Raw genomic sequence first — 21225 nt, 5'->3', positions numbered from 1 at the left:
AGGTTGGGAGGGCCCCAAGAACAGAAAACGTCAGAGCTGGGAGGGCCCTGAAAACAAAATGTCAGAGCTGGGAGGGCCCCGAGAACACAGACTGTCAGGGGTGGGAAGGTACTGAGAACACAGAATGTCAGAACTAGGAGGGTCCCTAGGACACAGGATGTCAGGGCTGGGAGGTCTCCGAGAACATAGAACATCAGCTCTTAGAGACCACCAGTCCCTGCTCTCTAATCTCCACTTCTGACATTCAACCTTCTCCCCTTGTCATTTGGTTCCCCGCACGTTCTGCTCTAACTGATCAGAAGCATGGCCCTCCTGCCCTTTCAGTGTCTGTCACCAAATAGGGAGTCTGTGTAAAACACCCTTAAAATAACCTGGCACTGCATGAACTCTCAGTGTATCCATCCCTGCTAGCTGAATGCCAGGGGCAGCAGGGGGCACTTCCAGCTCCAGTGAGTCATGTTCTCATAGTGGCTTCAGTGTCATTTACAGTATTTTAACTGCAGCAAAAGTCAAGGGTTAAAGGGGGCATCGGAGACTCTTTCTACCCCCACCCCCATAGCCTCCTTTCACCTCCCAGGACAGGTAGCTCACCTGAGACTTGGGTCTATAATAGTCAGCACCATGATTAGGCTGAGCTAGGATACAACGTCTGGACTTGAAGCTTATTATCAACCAGATAATAACTAGTTAGGATTGCTCTCTCCTGAGCAGAAGGGAAGGGCCCCACAATCCTAAGTGATCATTACATGGCAAGGGAGGCCCTGAAAGCCTGACATTAGGAACCGGTTCCTTTATGTTCAGTTTCCCTTCTTGTTCTGGGGAGCTGTGAGTGAAGTTTCTCAGAATCCTGGAGGGGAGACTGGAGATGAGATCTTTGGTATCTTGTGTGGGTGGGTCTGTGCTGGTGAACATGGCGGGTCCCAACTTGACTGCTTGGTCAGCTGCCAAGTACTGGGGCCCACTTGGAAATCAGAAGTCTGGAGGCAAAGGGGAGGGAAGCATAGATTTTAGGGCACGGTCCTGTTCCTTCAGTGCCCGCATCAGTAACTCCACCACAGGAACTACTTCATTCAAACATGACAAACCAGACATTTATTAAGCATCTGCAATGTGCAGAGACCAATGCTCAGTTCTGGAGGGAGATATGTGGCACAAAGGATGAATATACAAAACAGTCTCTGCCCTCAAGGAGTTTCCATTCTGTTAGTGAAAAGTAAAACATATACACATCAGAGAATTATTCACAAATATATGCATAGTAAACACAAAGTAATTGGGCGCTAGCAATTGAAGCAATCATGGAAGGCCTGGAGGAAGAGGTACTTAATAATCTAAGGATCAAAGGAAAGTAGGAATTTTAAGAAGCAGCAGTGAGGATGTGTATCTGGGCTAGAAGAATGGCCAGCGCAAAGCAATGGTGAGAAAAGATGGAAGGCTATGTATAGGGGTCAGCAAAGCCAGTTTGATTAGGGCAAGCATGTGAAGGACTAAAACCTGAGAAGTACTTTGATCTTCTCCCACCCCACCATTGGAGTTAGTCCTCTTCATCCCCTGAATTGAATTGTTTGTATCTTTCTTTTCTCAAGCCTATTTGGCATTGGGGTCATTTTGTGTACTTGCTTTAAGTCTCTCAATATTCCCTTTTATTCCTTAGGGACAAGACTTGGGATAAATTCTTTAAGATCCTGTACAGCACCTTGAATGGAGCAGGCATTTAACATAATTTTCACTGAATGAATAAATTAAAAGTTTTCCAAAGAAAAGCTAGTTGTGGAGAATGCAAGACTCAAAATTAGAATGTCTAACTAACCAATAAGCTAAATGAGCTCCAGGGTTCTTAGCATCGGCAAAAGAACCGAGAATGAGAAGAAACAGAAGGATCTGGGAAAATCAAGGAGAGGCAGTTTGGCTCCATCTTAGAAAGGATTTATAATGTGCACGAGGGAGGGGGTGGTTGGGCTACATCTGGACAGTTGGGTTCCCTTCTGAGTCCCCTTTTACTTGGAGAGCATCCAGAAGATACAACTTGGATGGCGATGGGTCTTGCATCTGTGACACACAAGGATTGACTGAATTAAAGTGAAATCTTTAGCTTGGGGAAAACATTATTTGAAGGTTTATTAATTCAAAGAGTTTTGGAATATACTTGGGATCATAATTCTTGCTGTGGAATCTCAGAAACCACCTTGTTTTCCCAAGGAAAGCGAGGTACAGGGTCACACGGGGAATGTTGTCAGAATTGAGATTTGAACCCAGGTTCTTGGATTCTAGAGATAGTGCTCTTTCCCACTGTACAACATTCTCCTCAGGCCCAGACCAGAATAATAAAGGAAGCTGCAGAACTTGGCATAGGCCATACTTCCTGATGACACCAAAAGTGGAAGAGGATGCCTAAAGATAATTAGCCTCCATTACTAGCACACAGGGTCCATTACCAATTGATTGGGGATATTATAAAGAAATTCCTTTGTTGTTTTTCATTTGTGCCTGACTTTTTGTGGTTTTCTTGACAAGGATACTAGAGTGGTTCCTCATTTCCTTCTCCAGCTAATTTTATACATGAGGAAACAGAGGCAAACAGGTTTAGCTGACTTCTTAGGGTCACACGGCTAGTGTCTGAGATTGGATTTGAACTCAGAAAGATGTCTTCCTGACTCCAGAACAGGCACTTTTTCCATTGCTCAACATCACTTCCCCAGAGAGAATACCTATCCAGGATTAAATCGGACTAGATGTTCTCAGAGATCTTTTCCAATTCTTGGATTTTGCAAAATGATCTTAGACTAAATCCATTATTCAAAACTTAATAGGGAGAATTTATGTAGACAGAAAGGGGTGACCCTTGCAACTGTAAAACTAGGGTAGGCCATGTGTAAAAGATAAGCAGGTTTTAGTGGCTGTAAATAGGAGTCCACAAAATAACATGATAGTCAAAAACAAAACCAAAAAAACACGTTGATCTATTTGGGACCATGTGTATCTCTAGCTATGTCTTAAGTAAGTCAATGACAAACTACATGAATCTATAGGACAATCTTAATGAGGCTGGAAACTCTGCTAAGATGTTAGCTTAGTGTAAAAGGCTTATGTGATCAATGTCTTCCAATATCTGAAAGGCTATTACAGGGAAGAAGGAAGACTGAATTTTGCCCAAGTTAGAGAATAGAATAGAACCAAGACCAATGGGAGAAATTATAGAAAGGCAGATTTGGGCTCAATAGATCACTTGACAAGAATGCTACAGAGCTACTAGTTGTAACTTCATGTAAACTTAGAGAATATAATTTACGGCAACTTAATTACTCCCCACCCAGAGAGGACAGATTCAGAATAGTTCATTTTAGGGAATGAGTTGTTGCTACTGAGTGAAGAATAGATGATGACTTTCTGCCAGGGATGCTGAAAAACTGTGGCAATGGGTGGGAGGATAAACTAGATGACCTTTGAGGTCATATTCTAATTCTTGGTAATTCTAAGATCTGGAACAAGCACCTTATTCTGTCACATAAATGTTCCAAGTGCAAAAACATGGACAATGATATGGGCACAGCTTGGTTGAAAATATAAGAAGCAAGTAATATTCTATAGGTTAAGATTGCATGTATTCTAATCACCATGCAGAATGGATTCAACCAAGTCATCATTGAGAAAATATGCATATATTAAACCTATTAACCTATGCTGCTTCTTTCTCACAATACAGGATATGGTTTGTTTTTTCATCTTCATCTTTTAAAGAAGAGTTATTTCTCAGATAAAACCTTCTCATTACTTGTAATACCTTTCCTATCCTCTCAAAAAATTTGACTCTATTTTTAAAGATAAATTATTGACACAAAATATACATTCTCTTATTTCTAGAAGAAATAGGTTCCTTATTTCTAAAAGAATGTGAAAAGCTCAATGAGAATATTTTTTCAAGTATTTCTTCCTATATCCCTATACAGCTTCAATTTGAAGTTTTCTCAGAATAGGAAATAGGGACTTTAAAGAACCCAAGACAGCAAAGAGCAAAGACAGCAAATGGTACAAATTCCCCTGCTATATACTTTTAAAGTTAAATCCAAAAGGCTGAAGTCTGACCAGATTTCAGATGTCTCCAAAGGGTCTCCACATACATTTCAGATTATTATTTCAAAGCAAAATCCTGGCTACAATCTTGATATATGAAAGAGGAGAAAAGAGGGGAAAGGAAAGTGAGAACTTTTCTTCCTCCAGAAAATGAAATGAATGTAGAGGATGATGTTAAAATTTCAAAGCACTGAAATAAAAAACCATAAATATTCTATTTCTACCCCCAGAATCTTCAAGTTTAAAAGGTAATAAAAGAAGTGTTTCTGTATATTAGTTTAACTTCTGAAAGGGACACATGTCTCAAAGAACCAGTATAATAGGTTTGCCAGTGGAACAGCTCTGATGCCACAAAGAAAGTGCATAGCACCATTCTTACTTCAAACCCAAAGCCACCATCATTCTAGGGAACGGGGTTTCCTGAGAAGCCAGAGTGGAAATAAGCTCCATGGCAATCTGAGAATGAAGAAATCACATGCTCATCTGTTGAGCATACAAAAAGGAATTATTAATTTTCAGCTTATTGTTGTATTATTTTTATTTCAGTCACAAACTAAAGTGGTTTCCCCAAAACAAATACTGGGAAAAGAACAGGAAAACAGTTCCACTAATTATTCCCTGAAACAAGTTCCAACCTCTATTTTCAGTTTAGAAAAAAAAAAAAAAAAAAAAAAGGAGAAGCAAAAAGGTTGGGGAACAGACTTAAAGGAAACACCTCCCTGATGGTTTCAGGGCTTGTAACTTTGAAGAAAAAAACCTGCCATGTGTCAGAAATGCCCAAATCTTAAAGCAAATATCACAAGACACATGGCAGCAAATGAAAATCACTCTTGAAATGCCCTTAAATCAGGAACAAAGACCACCACATTCAGCTATACTTTAAAAGGGCTCAGTCTTTCAAATGAAATGGCACTGAACTTTTTCCAGGAATCAAGTCTCCAGGAACCAAGGATTTCAAAAAGCTGAAAAGCCCTCGAAGTTTCTAATTCTAAAATGGTGGCTAAAACAAGTAAGACAATGACTACTCAAACTTTAGCTAAATAAGAGGATTTCAAAGGATTACAAAAGACATGATTCATAGGATTCTTCCCCAACACCTTCCCAGCCTCCGACTTTCTTTTTTACTTTTTTTTTTTTTTTTTAAAAACAGATTCGTTAACCAAAAATTAGAAATAGGAAATCAAGTCATGAAGGCAGGTAAAAGGTAGCAGCAAAGGGTCTTCCCGTCAAAGTCTCTGGCAAGGCCGGGACACGGACATGCCCTCACTGCTTCCCAGCCTGCCGGCCTGGTTTCTTTTCCTGCTGTCCTCTTCCGCTGCCGGGAATGCCCCCTCGGCCTCGACCTCCAAACACACCTGCAGGAGCACAAAGTTGGTGAGAATCAGGGTGGCCAGCAGTTTTTCTGCAGGCCATCCCATGAGGATGGAGCTATACTCTAGGTGGCTATCCAGGAGGCTGGACAGACTCGAGTTCTCGGTGTGAAGTTTTGGCCTGCTCAGGCACATTCACCTTTTCGAGTTATTTAGCTTCCCCATTAGAAACAGAGAAAAATACTCTGCTTGTGGAATCACAAAAACGGCAAGAAGGCCTGAAGGAAGACTGTCACAATCAGAGATCTCTTGTCTGCTGACAAGATTGTAGATATTCACAAAGTCATGTTTTCTGAAGGCAGTGGGATAATATACCCAATAGACTTAATATATAATTGGTGAATGAATGACAACAATTAGATTTCTCGTTCACAAATCCCTATAATAGAGCAATGTGCTCAGGAAGCTTATGATCCATGAATACTTTCTGATGGAGTGGCCATGGGAGGGCTAAATGGGAGACTAGGTGTTGGAGCTTAAGACCCAGAAACTTGGAATTTCAAAGGATGCCTACTCTCCATTTCTGGGGCAGATCCTTCTAGCTAACAGATTGGATAAGCAAGGAAAAGTAGCACTCTCTTAGCTTCTGTCCCAGGTATTTAGTTAATCAAGATTTTTGAGACTCTTTCCTGATAGCCTAAAACAATGTTCAGTGGAATTTAATCATTGAATTAATTCATACTATTAAAATAGGAGAAATAAACCCTTGGAGTGGGGGAGGAAGGAGGAAGATGCAGTAGAACTTTGTTGAAGCTGTCAACATTAGACTAGAAGGCAGTCCATCCCAGGCCTGTCCATCACATGACTCCAGCATGTCACAAAGAGGCAGATTTAAGTTTAATCTCAGGAAGAATGTCCTAACAATGAGAACTATCAGAAAATGGAACAGACTAATACATGAACCTAATGAGCTCCCCAAACAGGAAGCAGAACCTGGACCCTCTTACCTTTGACTTTCTATATCTTAAATCTCCCAGCTCTGATACTCTACATTCTAAGCCTCTATGTTCTAAGTTCCCTCACAATTCTGACATTCTGTGTTTTTATTTACCAACCAGCAGCTAGGGCTTCAGTGAATAACTTTTGTTTTTGCCACTTTATTTAAAAGTAAATCCTGAAGAGTAATTGAGTAACAACAAAGTCTCCCGACGCTCCCCATAGCCAGAACCTTCCTTACAAATGGCTTTCTGGACTAGGCAGGAAATCAGGGCCCTTCAGAAACAGGCAAAATGTGGATTCTATTGACTGAAATAATAGCCTCAGCTAAGAATGTCAGAGCGGAGTTGGAAGGTGAACAGCCCCTCCATCCATTGTTGCCATCTCTTTTCTAGAGGCCCCAGATCTCAAAGTTAACTTTGAGTGAGAACCCAACTTTACAGTCCAATGTGCAATCAAGGGGCAAAACTGGCCTGGCCAGGTAGGGAACTCACCTCGGCCAGCTCCACCTGCACCACGCCCCTTCTGCTGCTTCTGCTGCTGCACGCCACCTCGACCCCTGCCCTTGGACACCACCTCTTCTTTCACCATGTCAATAATCTCGTCAGGAATCCGCAGGTATTTAATGGTACTGCCTCGGATGTAACATTCAGGCATGCGCCAAAACTTATCGCCATCCTGGGAGGGAAACATCAATGTCTTCAGGCTGCAGGGCAGTAAGAGCCAGGGATCTCACTGTCCGCCATGGAGCAGCCGCTCCCTGCCTCCCTCCTTCTTCCCCAGGTTCGGGAAGGTTCCCGATTTTTTTTTTGGAGGGGAGGGAAAGGTGGTGGGCATACGGTTTGTGTCACAAACAACCTGCAGAAGATTAGAGAATAGATCCCAAGGAGAGCAGAGTTCCCCCTGAGGCCTATGAACTGAACCAGATTCATTTCCAGTTTTTTGTTCTCTTTTATCTTCTGGAAAGTTCTTTTCCTTTCTACTTGGCCACCCCAAGATTCCTCCAGGAGGCATTTCCCAACACTGCTGCCCACAATAATTTCTTTTGCCATGAAACAGCAACATCAGGAGGACTCAAAATTACCTTGCCCAATCCTTTCTCTTTACAGAGAGAAAAACTGAGGCCCAAAAAAGGTAAGAGCCTTTATTTTTCTCATCTACAAAGTGAGAAGACTAGACCCAATGCTCCCCAAGCCCTAAGATTCCATGACTCCATTAAGAAACCCAGGCTTCTTCATCTTCCAACCCAAAGTTCCTCCTACTTCTTGGGAGTTCATTGCACCCAATCTAACACATCATCTCTGCAGCACTTTGTACTATTCTCTTGTCATTTTACATGTTTTGTTTCCTCCTCCCTCCTCTCGCCCCTTGAAGGCAGTGATTACATTGAATTTTCTTCCCTTGCAGCATTCATCGCAAGCTACATAAGTTATAACTTAATAAATGTTTGAATGACTAACAGGCAAACCCCAAACTCCCTTAGACTCAAGATAAAGAAATTAAATGTGCACAAAACTGAGTAGCAATATATGAGTAGCAATATAAGATTAGCAATCAGAGGGTTTTGACTCTAGTTCTACACTCTGACCCTACCTAGCTTAGGGAGGGTCTTTATGGCCCAGAATCTGTGTTCTATGGTTGAAAACTTTTCCAACTCTAATACTTTTTTTAAAATAACTTTTTATTGATAGAACTCATGCCAGAGTAATTTTTTACAGCATTATCCCTTGCACTCACTTCTGTCTAATACTATAAATACTAATAACAGTCGAAATAGCTCTGAAGATTTTGTAGGCATTTCACATATATCATCTTACCTGGTTCTCCCAACTATGAAACTGTCACTGAAGGTTATCATTCCCACTTTAGATTAAGAGCAGAATCTTTGGGTCACATGGCTGGTCACTAAGTTTCAAAGCCAGAATTCAAACCATGGTCTCTCATTACTCTAAGTAGGAAACTATTTTACTATAGTTTATTTAAACTGGTCAAAAAATTTTAACCTCTGCTTTCTTCTGCCTTTTACAGAGGCAGTTGAGTGGTGCAGTGAACAGAGCTTTGCACTTGGGATCAGGGAGACCTGAATTTAAATCCAGTTTGAGAAATTTAACTAATTGTGGGACCCTGGGAAAGTCACTTAACCTCTCAGCCTCAGTTTCCTCAAATGTAAAATAAAAATAATAGCACCTAATTCAAAGAGCTATTCTGATAATATTTGTAAAATACTCTGCAAACCCTCAAACACTACCTAAATGCTAACTACTATTTATTATTATTACCACTACTATTACCTGTACTTTCCCTTTAGTCTGAAATCCAATTCATCAGAAATATATTCTGGACCTTCCAAGTTCTCTGAGATTCTGTGTTCTGGCCTCTTTAGCTCTCAATTATTTGGCTAGCTTGGATGGCAGCATCCAGAGGCCTCAAGGCTCTACTCGGGCTTTGGTTGGTTACTAGAAAGTCATCTAACTTCTTAGCTTACATTCCCCATCTGTAGAAGGATGAGACTAGGTGATTTCTAAGCTTTTAAGCTCTGTTAAGTGTAGTAGAATATATTTCAATGAACTCCAAAACAAATCTAACAAAGAATTTTGAGCACCATAAAAGAAACCTTTGCCATCTTCATGAATAAGGGTTAGTAAATAAAACTAAAGCTTATTCTTTGGTTTTGCCATTAGGAGTAAGCTCCTCATTCTCTTCAAAGACACAGACCAATTTCCCAAAGGAGTGTGGGCCATCCTGGGTGGCATTTAGCTTAGTGCACAAGGAAGGCTGCCTTGTCTCTTTACTTCCTTCTTTCAGTTCTCTGTTGGGGAATAAACAAACTAATCTCTTTGGTGCCAGCAAAGTGTGTTCGACTGGCAAAGCTGCTCTCTGCACCCTCTAGTGGCCATAACTGAGCTTTGTTCAGCAACCATTACCCCTCCCTTATCTCTAACTCAAATAAAAAACAAAACAGCCATTAGAACTGACAGGGGCTTTGGAGGTGACCTAACCCACAATTTCTTAATCTGCAGTCTGTGAATTATACAAAAATTTGATAACCATTTCACTGTGCTTGGTTTCCTTTGTAATCCTACACATTTTTATACATTTAAAAGCATTGTTCCGAGAAGAGATCCCAAACTTCCTTAGATTGCCAAAGGGGTGCCTGACACAAAAATCAGATCCTATTCTTAGCTTCCTTTTACAGAGAAGAAAACTAGAAGCTCCCAGTAAGAAAGTGACTTGCCTAAAATCACACAAGAAGCCTAGCAGAGCTACCAGGATCCAGGTCTTTGGGAAGACTTTGTATTATAAAAATCAAGTTTAAAAAAAAAAAAAAAAAAACAAACCTTAGATTTCAAATCCAGCTAATAAGTCCCAGCAACCCAGTCCCATACTCAACAGAAAGCAGGACCTGGAATCAGAAGACCTGATTTCAAACCCAATCTCAGACACTTCTTGCCATGTGAGCCTGGGGGGGGGGGGGGGGGGGGGGAGGATGGGGAGAATGGGACGGGACGGGACACTATTTCCTTCCCTCTGCCTCTGTGTGCTCAATTGTAAAACTGAGGCAGTAACAGCACCTACCTTGAAGAATTGCTGTGAAGATCAAGAGGTATTTGTAAAGTTCTTAGTGCAGGTACTACATAAATATTTATTCTTTTCCCTTTCCCCTTCAATTCTACTATCCCACAATCCTTCCAAAGGTAAACTCCTCTTTATCAAAACTAACCTCCGGAAACTAACAAGATAGCAAGGCACTATCAACCTCACAGGGGTTTAGGAAGAGAGGGCTTTGAGAATAATAAAGCATTTTAAAAAATCTTAGTTCTCAGAACAATTGATTCTATTTGGTACCCCTACTATGTGCATACACAGGCAAACAACCCATCAGAGTAGCAAAGATCACCAAAAAAAAAAGGGGGGGTGGGGGGAAGAATGTTGGAGGGGTTGCAAGAAAACAGGTCTTCTGTATTAAAGCACTGATGGCAGGGCTGGGAACTGATCCAGCCATTTTAGAAAGCAATTTGGAGCTATTTCCCCAAAGTCATTAAACTGGGGCTATCCTTTGACTCAGTGACATCCTGACTAGAACTGCCCCAAAGAGATCAAAGAAAGGAAAAGGATTCATATGTACAAAAATATTTGTAGCACCAAAAAACAAGATGAAGGCAGCATCCATCAATTGAGGAATCATGCAACAAATTATGGTATATGAATATAATACTATTGTTTTAAGAAATCACCAACAGTAATAATTATAAACCCTACTAGCAATTCCTAACAAAGATATTGGACTCAAGATGCAGAATAAAACATATTTTACAACATGGCAAATGAGGAAATTGTGCATTTTTGCTAAAAGGATTTCATTTTTCTTTTCTTCTCAATGGAGTGGGGAAGAGGGGGGGAAGATAAAATAGAAGGGAGAAAATAAATCTTGATTTAAAAAAAAAAAAAAGACAACGTGGAATAGAAATAGCACTAGCCTTGTAATCAGATGACCTGGGTCTGGATCCCATCCTGGCATTCTATTTCAAAAGAAATAGCTCCTTCAAAAGCTCCTCCAGAGTAGGGCCTGCTTTCCTTTTGTCTTTGTACCCCCAATTCCTTGAACACCTAGGTATTTAATAAATGACTATTATCTCTGTGACTCTCCCTTTCTATTTCTCAGTTTCCAGACTTGTAAAATAAGGAGGTTGGCTTAGATAACTTCTAAGATCCCTTCTAGCTTTAAATCCAACGAGCTACCAGGCAATGTGTTCTGTAAGGCTCACTTACCCGGGATGTACATATGACCTCTCTCAAATTGATGTTCATCCAGTTATCACAGCTCACAAGGTGCCCATTGTAGGTTTCACCGTTTTTTAGTTCTACCAACTAGAAAAACCAAAAAATTCAAGTCAAAAATTAGCTAATCAACTACTAAGTATTTACTTTATGTTTGTTATGTGCTAAAATATGCTAAGTAATGCTAAGAGCATTACTTTTGCCTGCAAGAAATTTAATCGAGCACCTATGTAAAAAAACTCTAAAACAACATGGCACTAATGATTCTAAGTTCTCTGTCTCATAAGAGAAAAAGTTGGAGTAGTCAATGAGAAGTGGAATTCTCATAAAAGAGGCAAATTTGAAACTGGACCATGCTTTAAGAAAAAAGCTCTAAGCCTTGATAAATCATCAGCATTCCTATATATGTAACCAACAAAATTCTGCAAGAAGATATAGTAAGAGATACCCATTTAAAATACTCCACACATATTAAAATGCCTAGGCATATACCTGCCAAAACAAACACAGAAACTATACAAAATTGTAAAAAAACGTTTTATAAAAAATAAATAAATAAATCAGATTTAAATGATTGGAAAAATTCTAGTGAGTAGGTGGGGCAACATAATAAAAATGACAATTTTATCTAAATTTATATATTCAATACCATCTCAATTAAATTACAAAAAAAAACTTTTAATAAATTAAAAAATATAAGAAAATTCATATGGAAGAATAAAAGGTCAAGAATATCAAAGGTACCAAAACAAAAAAACTTTTTAGGAGGTTTAGCAGTATCAAATTTTAAACTACATTCTAAGGCAGTAATTATCAAAATTATCTGTCATTGGCTAAGAAACAAAAAGATGGATCAATGGAATGGAGTAGACACATAATGTACAGCAGCAAATGACTTTAGTTATCTTGTGTTTGACAAGAGTAAAGACTTAGGGGATAAAAATTTATTATTTGGTAAAAACTGTTGAGAAAAGTTAGAAAGCTGTCCAGCAGAAATTGGAATTAGATCAGTATCTTACACTATTTATACCAAGATAAGGTTAAAATACATGTAAGACCTAAATATAAAAGGAAATGTTACAAAAAAACTTGAATAATATAGAACATATTACTTAAAAGTTTTGTGGATAGGATGTAGATAGACTTATTCATAAGTAAGAGATAGAGAGGTAAAATGGAGAATTTCAGTTACATTAATTAAACAGTTTGTACAAATAAAAACAATGCAGCCAGGATCAAAAGGAAAGATGAAAACTGAGGGAAAAAATTTTAAAGGATAGTTTTCTAGATAAAGATCTCATAGTCAAACATATAAGAATACTAGACATTCTCTAATTGATAAATGGTCAAAAATATGAACAAGTACTCTTCTGATAAAGAAATAAAACAATTTACATTCATATGAAAAAAATGCTCTAAATCATTGTTGATGAGAGAAATGCAAATTAAAACAACTTTGAAATAACATAATAGAATGGTTAAAATGAAAGAAAGGGAAAGCAACAAATGTTGGAGAACAACTAGAAAAATCGGGACATTAATTTATTGTTGGTGGAACCGTGTAAATTGATTCAACCATTTTGAAAAATAGTTTGGAATTATGCCCAAAGAGTTATAAAACTGCTTATACCTTTCAACCTAATAATAGCACTATTAGGTCTGTTTCCCAAGTTGATTAAGAAAAATAATCTGTATTTTCTTTCTTTAAAAAAAAAAAAAAAAGCCTTTTATTTTTCAAAATATATGCAAAGATAGTTTACAATATTCACCTTTGCAAAATCTCGTGCTCCAAATTTTTCTCCCTACTTCCTTCCCCGCTTTCCTAGATAGCAAGTTATCCAATATAGGCTAAACATGTACAATTCCTCTAAATATATTTCCACATTTGTCATGCTGAGAAAAACAAATCAAAAGAGGGGAAAAAACACCACACAAACAAACAGTAACAACAAAAAAGGTGAAAATACTATGTTTTTATCCACATTCAGGCTCCATAGTTCTCTCTCTGGATATAGATGGCTCTTTACATCATAGACCTATTAGACTTACCTTGAATCATCTCAAGGTAATGTTGAAAAGATCCAAGTACATCACAGTTCACCACCACATAATCTTGTTGTTGCTGTGTTCAATGTTCTCTTGATTCTACTCACTTCACAGCATCAGCTCATGTAAGTCTTTCCAGGCTTTTCTGAAATCAGTTTGCTTATCATTTCATACAGAACAATAATATTCCATTACATTTATATGCCATAACTTATACAGCCATTTCCTAACTGATGGGCATACTGTTTCCAGTTCCTTGCCACTACAAAAAGGGCTGCCACCAAATTTTTGCACACATAGGTCCCTTTCCCTTTTTAATGATCTCTGGGATACAGACCCAGTAGACACACTGCTGGATCAAAGGATATGCAAGAAATACTCATATTTTTAAAAATATTTGTGGCAGCTCTCTTTATGGTAGCAAAGAATTGGAAATTGGGGGTATACCAATCTACTAGGGAATAGCCAAACAAATTGAGATATTATGATTGGGATGGAATACTACTGTACTATAAGCAATGATAAGCTTGATTAGTTTAGAAAGATGGTGGAATAAAGATAGGGACTGAAGCTTGAACTTTCCCCCAAAACCCTCTAAATACTTTTAAATAATGATTCTATACAAACTCTAGAGAGGCAGAACCATAAAAAGACCACTTAGAAGGTGGGCAGGAAAGGTCTGCTGTACCAGGGTGAAAGAGGAGCCCAGTCCAGTGCTGGCAGACTGGGCCCCAGAAAACTAGCAGCAGGCCCTGGGACAACTTAATTAGCAAGATTATGGCAGCAAGAGCAGTTTCTAGAACTCTCAGTCCATAGGGGATCAGACAAATCAAAAGGAAATTTATGGGGATCCCTTTGCTGGCACCACGGACCCATACTCGGATCTGGGCCACAGTCCTGGGTCTCGGCACTTGTAAGAGGAGAAGCAGTAGTCCGGCAGAGCTTGCGGCCTCAAGAGAAGCAGGAACTCTGGTCAGTTTTGGAGTTTAAAAGAATGCTTGTGCTGATATGCAAACCAGGAGGGTAGTAAACAGTTATCCCTGTGCCATATTACATTGGAAAAGTAAAAAATCTGCAGGCCCGAGTTACCTCTGAAAACAAGCATACAAAAATCTCAGAAGCTTGGAATAGGGCTCCTCCATTCCAGAAGCAGAGCTCCACTTTAGCACAGAGTTAAAAGTCAAGAAATAGACTGGAAAATGAGCAAACAACAGGGAAAAAAATGCCGATCACAGAAAATTATTATGGTGACAAAGAAAAACAAACACATACTTAGAAGACAACAAAGTCAAAATTCCTGCATCTACATAATCTCAAAGAAAAATAAGAATTGGTCTCAGATCATGAACTCAAAAAGAATTTTAAAAATTAAGTAAAATAGGTAAAAGAAAAGAGGAAGAGAAATGAGCATGATGCAAGAAAATCACGAAAAAGGAATCAATAGCTTGGTAGCAGAGGCATTAAAAAAAAAAAAAAAAACTGAAGAAAATAATAGAAGAGGCCAAATGATAAAAGACACAAAAACCCAATGAACAGAAGAATGATCAAATGGAAAAAGATACATAAAAATTCACTGAAGAGAAAAACTTCTTAAAAAGTAGAACTAGCCAAACAGAAAAGAAGGTACAAAAGTTCACTGAAGAAAATAATTCCTGAAAAGCTAGAATTGGGCAAGTGAAAGCTAATAACTTTATAAGACATCAAGAACTAATAAAAGCAAAAGAATGAAAAAAAATAAAAAAATGTGAAATAATTCCTTGAAAAAACCAACAGATCTGGAAAAAAGAATAAGAAAAGATAACTTGAGAACTATTGAATGATCAAAAAAAGATATCATTTTGCAAGAAATTAAGTAAAACTGTCTTGATATTCTAGAACCAAAGGACAAAACAGAAGTTGAGAGAATCCATAATTACTTCCTGAAAGGGATCTCAACATTTAAACTCCCAGGAATATTACAGCCAAATTCCAGACCTCCCAGTTTAAGAAGTAAATATTGCAAGGGACCAAAAAGAAACAATCCAATCATTGAACCATAGTCAAGATAATCCAAGATTTAGTAGCTACTACATTAGAGAATATAATATTCTGATGAGAAATCAGAGCTGAAAAGAAAATCTAACTTTCAGATGCAAGATGCAAAAGAAACATTGAAAAAGGTAAACAGAAAAGGGAAACCATAAGGTATTCAATAAAATTAAATTCTTTATATTCCCACATGAGAAAATGCTATAACTCCTAAAAACTTTCTCATTACTAGGGTAGTTAGGAGTATATGTAGCCAGAAAACATAAATGTGAGCTGAACATGATGGTATGAAGGAGAAAGGGATAGAATGGGGGAGATTTTACATTGGGGGAGAAATGGGGGAAGCCAGGAGGGGAACACGTAAACCACCTTACTCTCATCAGAACTGGCTCAAACAAAGAATATACATACTCACTTGAGTGTAGAAGTGTATGTTATCATACAGGAAAGGAGGAAGGGAAGGAGATAATCAAAGGTGAGGAGGAGGGGCAGAGTCTTGGAGCTGACACAAGGGAGGTTGGGGGAGGTGAAAATCAGAAGCAAAACTTTTTGAGAATATTTAAGGTAAAAGGAGAGACTGAATAGGATTAAAGGGGGAAAATAGGATGGAGGGAAATCTAGAGTAATCATTACTATCAGAAAAAAATTTTTTTACAGTGAGATAAAGACTTCATTTCTCAAACATAGAAAACTAAATCAAATTTACAGAAATAAAATCTATTCCTCAATTGATAAATGGCCAAAGAATATGAACTGTAAGTCCAGGCTAGCTCCCTGGAGGCTTCAGGAGCTCCCTGGAGGCTTCAGGATCAGCCAAAGTCAGGATAAGCAAAAGTCCTTGGTTTTCAGGGGGAGAAGTGAAAGAGATGAACAAAACTGCCACAAGCTCACCACCAACTTCCCTTCTCCTGGTCCTGCTGAAAAGTGAAGTTCTCTGGTCTATCTCACCCTACCCCTTAATCCTTACCTACAATTATCTGTATACACCAAACATTGAGCCAACACGGAACAGTGAGAGGGGCCATTTTTCCAAACATATGCTAATAGAATCATTGTCTAATAGGTAATTAGTCCTGAATGCTTGGTTGTACGATTCAAGCACACCTTTTAAGAGTTTCAGCCCTTTACATCAGACAAAATAATCAAAGCTATCTATAGTCATATAAAAAATTATCTAAAGTTAATTGTGGCTTTACACATGTTTAACACATATTGCATTATTTGCTGTCTAGGGGAGGGGGATGGGAAGAAGGGAGAGAGGAAAATTTGGAACACAAGGTTTTGCAAGGGTGAATGTTGAAAACTATCTTTGTATGTACTCTGAAAATAAGAAGCTGTTATCAAATTTTTAAAATGATGAGAAAAGCATAACAGAACAACCCTGAACTACCACCTCACACCTGTCAGACTGACTAATGTGACAGAAAAAGAAAATGACAAAATGTTGGAGAGCATGTGGGAAAATTAAAACACTACTGCACTGTTGTTGAAGTTACATAATAACTGTTACATTCTGGAGGGCATTTTGGAACTATGCCCCCCAAATTATAAAACTATTCATAACCTCTGACCAAGCAATCACACTACTAGGTCTGTACCCCAAGAGGTAAAACACAAAAAGGAAAAGGAAAAATATTATAGCAACTCTTTTAGTGGTGGCAGAGAATTGGAAAATAAAGGGATGCCCATCAGTTGGGGAATGGCTGAACAAGTTGTTGTATATTATTGTGATGGAATATTACTGCAATATAAGAAATGATAAGGATGGTCTCAGAAAAACATAGAAAGAATTAGATGAACTGATGCAAAATATATATAATAATAGCAATATTTTATGATGATCTTCTATGAGTAACAGCAAAACAATGATCCAAGAAAATTCTGTAGGATTTATGATGAAAGGTGCTATCCATCTCCAGAGAAAGAATGGGTAGAGTCTAAATGCATATCCAAGGTATTTTCTCTTTGTTTTCTTCTTTTGGGGGGGAGGGGTAAGGAAGGTTGGTCAGTGTTTTCTTTCACAGATATGGAAATATAATTTGCATGACTACACATGTATAATCAAATGCTTGCCTTCTTAATAGAGGAGGGTAGAGAGAGAGAATTTGAAATTAAAAATTTGGAGGAAAAAGAATGTTTTTACATGTATCTGAGAAAAATAAAATACTAAATAAGATTTTTAAAAATATGGAAAAACTTGCACGAAATAATGAAAAAGGAATAAGCATCAAGTCATTTTGACTATTATATTCAAACTACAAAGGATCTATGAAAAGGCTATTTGCATATGGGGGAAGGGGGGAAATGATTACTAGAAATATGTATAGTATGGATTTAGACATATTTGTGTCTAATGGTAGCTATTTCTAGGGTGGAGAAGTAGGAGGAGGAGAAAGTTACTGAATAACTTTAGATTAGCAGTTTCATGTGTGAGCCTCTTTTTTTTTTTCTTTTCTACTTTGTTATTAACAACGTTGTTTTATTTCTTAAATTCAGAATAAAAAAATTTTAAAAGCAAAAGGCCAGATTTTTAGCACAAGGGAATGGGTCCAAGAACAGTTTATATAAGGGCAATCAATATTAATGAGGCACAGGGGTGGGAATGAACATATCTAACTTCTAGGACAGTGAAGAGATAAAAGGTATGACGTGGTGAATAGTCAAAGTCAGAAGGTATGCATGAAGCTCCTTTCTGAAGGGCCTTAAAAGCCAGGCAGATTTGTTTTGATCCTGCAGGAAAAAAGGAACCACTAAAGATTTTGGGAGGCAGTCAGAAGATTATTCTGACATTGGTGTGCAGAGAGACTGGAGAAAGAGACACTGGAAGTAGGAAGGTTCACTTGTATCTAGTAGAGAAGCCACTATAGTATACTGGGAAGAACTAGGTTTAAATCCTGGCTTCATATCTTACCACCTGTGTGACTGGGCCAAGTCAATTCTACACACATTTATTATTCTCCTATATATGGGCTAGGAGAAGGAAATGGATAGAACTGGATACAAATGTGATGTCAAAACAAGATCTCAAGATAAACATTTTTAGAAAAAGAAAACATGGATATTTTCCTAGCCAACTACAGATTAAAAACAAAATCAGAAAGACTTCCCACATGTAGGGTTTAAGATCCCTCTTACTCTTCATGTCCTCCTCGTAGTGTCTGAGATTCAAGGTTATCAAGTGGCCGCCACATTGCCTACTCACCATGGGGTGATTCTGGGCTGTCTTCAATAAGGATAAGGGCAGCTAAGAAAGCAAACAAAAGACAATTGAGAATTCCATCAGCTACAGTATAAGTCTGTCTTTCTTCCCAGTATGTCACAGTTTCTTCAAGGTTAGTGCCTTGGACCCTCAGAGATCACCAAGTTCCTCCCTTCATTTTCTAGGTGACACAAGGTTTTTAAATCAAATAATGGTGATATAGTGACAATTCTTGATTCAAACAATGAGGTTTATCTGGACACTAATTTGCCCACTTTCACAATGCTACATTTGTATTCAACATAGAAGCCAATACTAATAATACCCTCTTATTGCCTCTTCCTTAGTTCAGGAGATTTGAGTTTAAATGCATTTTTTTTTCCTTGGACACCACAAAATTTAGAACCTTTTTATAAAAGTCCCAAGATGCTTGCCCAAAGCAGCCAATCCTTCACGGACTTTACCATGTTACTTTTTCCTACATTCAAGATTTTATACTTTGAACTATGGATTTTATTTTTCACAGATGCTACTGACAAGTGTCAAGAGCCCTGGAATGGAAGCCATCAGTCTTGGCCTTGAAGCTTGTGCAGCTCTAGGTAGTTTGAGTTTCTTCCTTTATTAACACTATAAAGCTAGAGAAGATGAACTCTAGAGCCTTTTCAGCTCTTTAGTCCAAGGCCATTGTTGGGGATACCTGAGTAGGAAGCCTATGGACTTTATAATTTTAGTTTGTTACATGAACCAACAGCTGATAGTTTTCTAAAGAAAAGGAAGTTTGGGGGAACCTCCTATAACAGATCACTGACTGGTGAGCGTGGGCCACTGCTCAACAGGAAAATGGACCAAAGTCCACTTCCCCAGTTGGTTTCCTGTAGGAGTTCTATGATGACCACATGTGTGCTTACTATTATACAACTCAAAGGAAGTCCAGCACAGGAAGAACAAGAAAAGAAGAGACTGAAGAGATGGAACTCAGAGAAGTCCAAACAGGAAGAAGTAAAGAAGCACTACCATTTTATTTTTTTAATTAAAGAATAGCTTTATTATGCAAGTTCCTGAACCCTATCTTCTTCCCCCAATCCAAGCTAGACGGAGGAAGAGACTGGGGTAGGTGAGAGAGGAAAGCAAAACTGTTGGGGAAAGATGAAGAGAAAAGATAGGGAAAGAGAAGTGATAAAAGTGGTGGTAATTAAGAAAGATATGAAGTACTAGTGAGAAGGGAGGGGAAAGGGACTAGTTGGAGAGAATAAAGAGGATGGGAAATGAGGGAAAGTTGTGGAGGATGAGGGGTGGAGAAAAGAAAATGAAGGGATGAAAGTGAGGAATAAGAGGACAAAGGAAAAAAGAAATAGGAAGAAAAAGGAAGATTACAGGATCTAAGGAATGACAGTCAATTTAACTTCAACCATCATTTCACACGTACTAAGTACACAGCTAAGTAGTTCATGAAGTAAGGATAAGGAAAATGGGGCAGGACATATGAGTAGGAGAAAGACTTGGAAAAGGAAAAAAGTATAAGGGATGGAGATGAGAAGTCAAGACGAGGAGAGGGGAAAGAGAATGATGAAGAGGTGAGACACGAGAATGGGGGGGGGGCGAAGAGAGGGGGATGAAGAGAATGAGGTGAGAAAAAGGATGAAAAAAAAAAGATGGAGAAGATGGAAGGTGGGGGTGAGGAAAGTAATGAAGGGATGAGGAGCTGGAAGGAGGAGAAGACGAGGTTAGGGAGTCCTGCACTCCCACGTGAGATCCCTCCACCCACCCCCCACTCCTTGTCCCGAGGTTCACAGGGGACCAGCCCCCTCCCTGTCCCGCCCAGGGCCAGCGCCGGGAACTGAATCTCAGAGTGGTCCCTACCACCCCCGTGCCGTCTCCCTCAGTATCCCCTCACCATGGTGCCGGCCGCGCCGGGGCGGGGACAGAACCGGGACTGCTCCGGTCACTTCCGCCGCCGCTGCCGTAGCTCCAGGACTCAGAATTCCCTCCAGGCCGCGCCGCACGGAACAAGGCGGGCTGATGTCTACGGGAACCAATTACTTCCCGACTCCACGACACCTTGACCAATCGCGGGAGGAAAAGGGGGCGGGAAAAAAGGCCGAGGGCGCTGAGAGGTGGAGAGTGACCTCGCGCTCCGAGCACGCAGCTGCCGTAAAGCAGGTCTCTGTCGGGTGCGCGCGGCTCGTGGCATTGTGGGTAACGGATGTGGGGATGCGCGCTGTAGTTTCCCTTCAGGAAGCGAGGAGGCGTTGCTGGTTTATCCGGTGCTCTCCTTTTGTCGGTTTTGAGAAATGGGCAGAGTAATATTAGTGTGCTTGGCCGCACTGAGGGTTTAGGACGGCCTTAAAGCAGTCAGAGCTGAGAAAGAAGACTGACGCTCCACGTTTTCTAAGGGGCTGCTCTGTCTGCCCTCTGACCTGAAAACCACGCCCCCTTCACAGAGACCCCTGGAAGTCAGAGGCCTGACGCTGCACACCCAAATTACTTACCTTCTCTGGACCTCAGTTTCCCTATCTGTAGAATGGAATGCATAAAATTCTTCCCTTACCCCTAGAGATCTTGTGAAGGAAGTGCTCGAGAAGAGCCTCGGAGGCACTAAAGGCATGCGACCTCCAGCTTCCCAGGGAGCCCCAAACCCCAGGCTTGAGTGCAGAGAAGTGGATGTGCGCCGAGCTGGGCCAGCGATGCCGCCCCCTAATGCCCCGGAGGACGGCTTAGTGGGGAGAAGAGGGGAGAGAAGGAAAAGGGAGAGCGGCGTGTTCTAAGACAAGCTGGAGGGTGCCCTGGGTGACGGGA

The 21225-nt window shown here is 39.6% G+C and overlaps 1 protein-coding gene across 1 annotated transcript; it reads right to left on the bottom strand.

The window, feature by feature from the left end:
- Positions 1 to 1069: 1069 nt before the first annotated feature.
- Positions 1070 to 20438, bottom strand: LSM4 (LSM4 homolog, U6 small nuclear RNA and mRNA degradation associated). Its single transcript, XM_051972341.1, has 5 exons — positions 20324 to 20438; positions 18433 to 18474; positions 11148 to 11246; positions 6872 to 7055; positions 1070 to 5426 (listed from the first exon to the last, which is right to left on the bottom strand). Exons 1-5 carry the CDS (start codon positions 20324 to 20326, stop codon positions 5335 to 5337), a joined length of 420 nt encoding a protein of 139 aa, XP_051828301.1. The 5' UTR covers positions 20327 to 20438; the 3' UTR covers positions 1070 to 5334.
- Positions 20439 to 21225: the final 787 nt, after the last annotated feature.

Source organism: Antechinus flavipes, chromosome 1 (assembly GCF_016432865.1).
Source record: "Antechinus flavipes isolate AdamAnt ecotype Samford, QLD, Australia chromosome 1, AdamAnt_v2, whole genome shotgun sequence".
NCBI lineage: Eukaryota > Metazoa > Chordata > Mammalia > Dasyuromorphia > Dasyuridae > Antechinus > Antechinus flavipes.
The sequence above is the reverse complement of the archived record's forward strand: the minus strand, read 5'-3'. Positions and strand labels throughout refer to the sequence as shown.

Coding starts and splice junctions, on each gene's coding strand:
- LSM4 (XM_051972341.1), bottom strand. Junction 11,247..18,432: donor CAGCCCAGAATCACCCCATG/GTGAGTAGGCAA, acceptor TGGTTTTTCTAG/TTGGTAGAACTAAAAAACGG. Junction 7,056..11,147: donor AGGTCATATGTACATCCCGG/GTAAGTGAGCCT, acceptor TTTCCCTCCCAG/GATGGCGATAAGTTTTGGCG.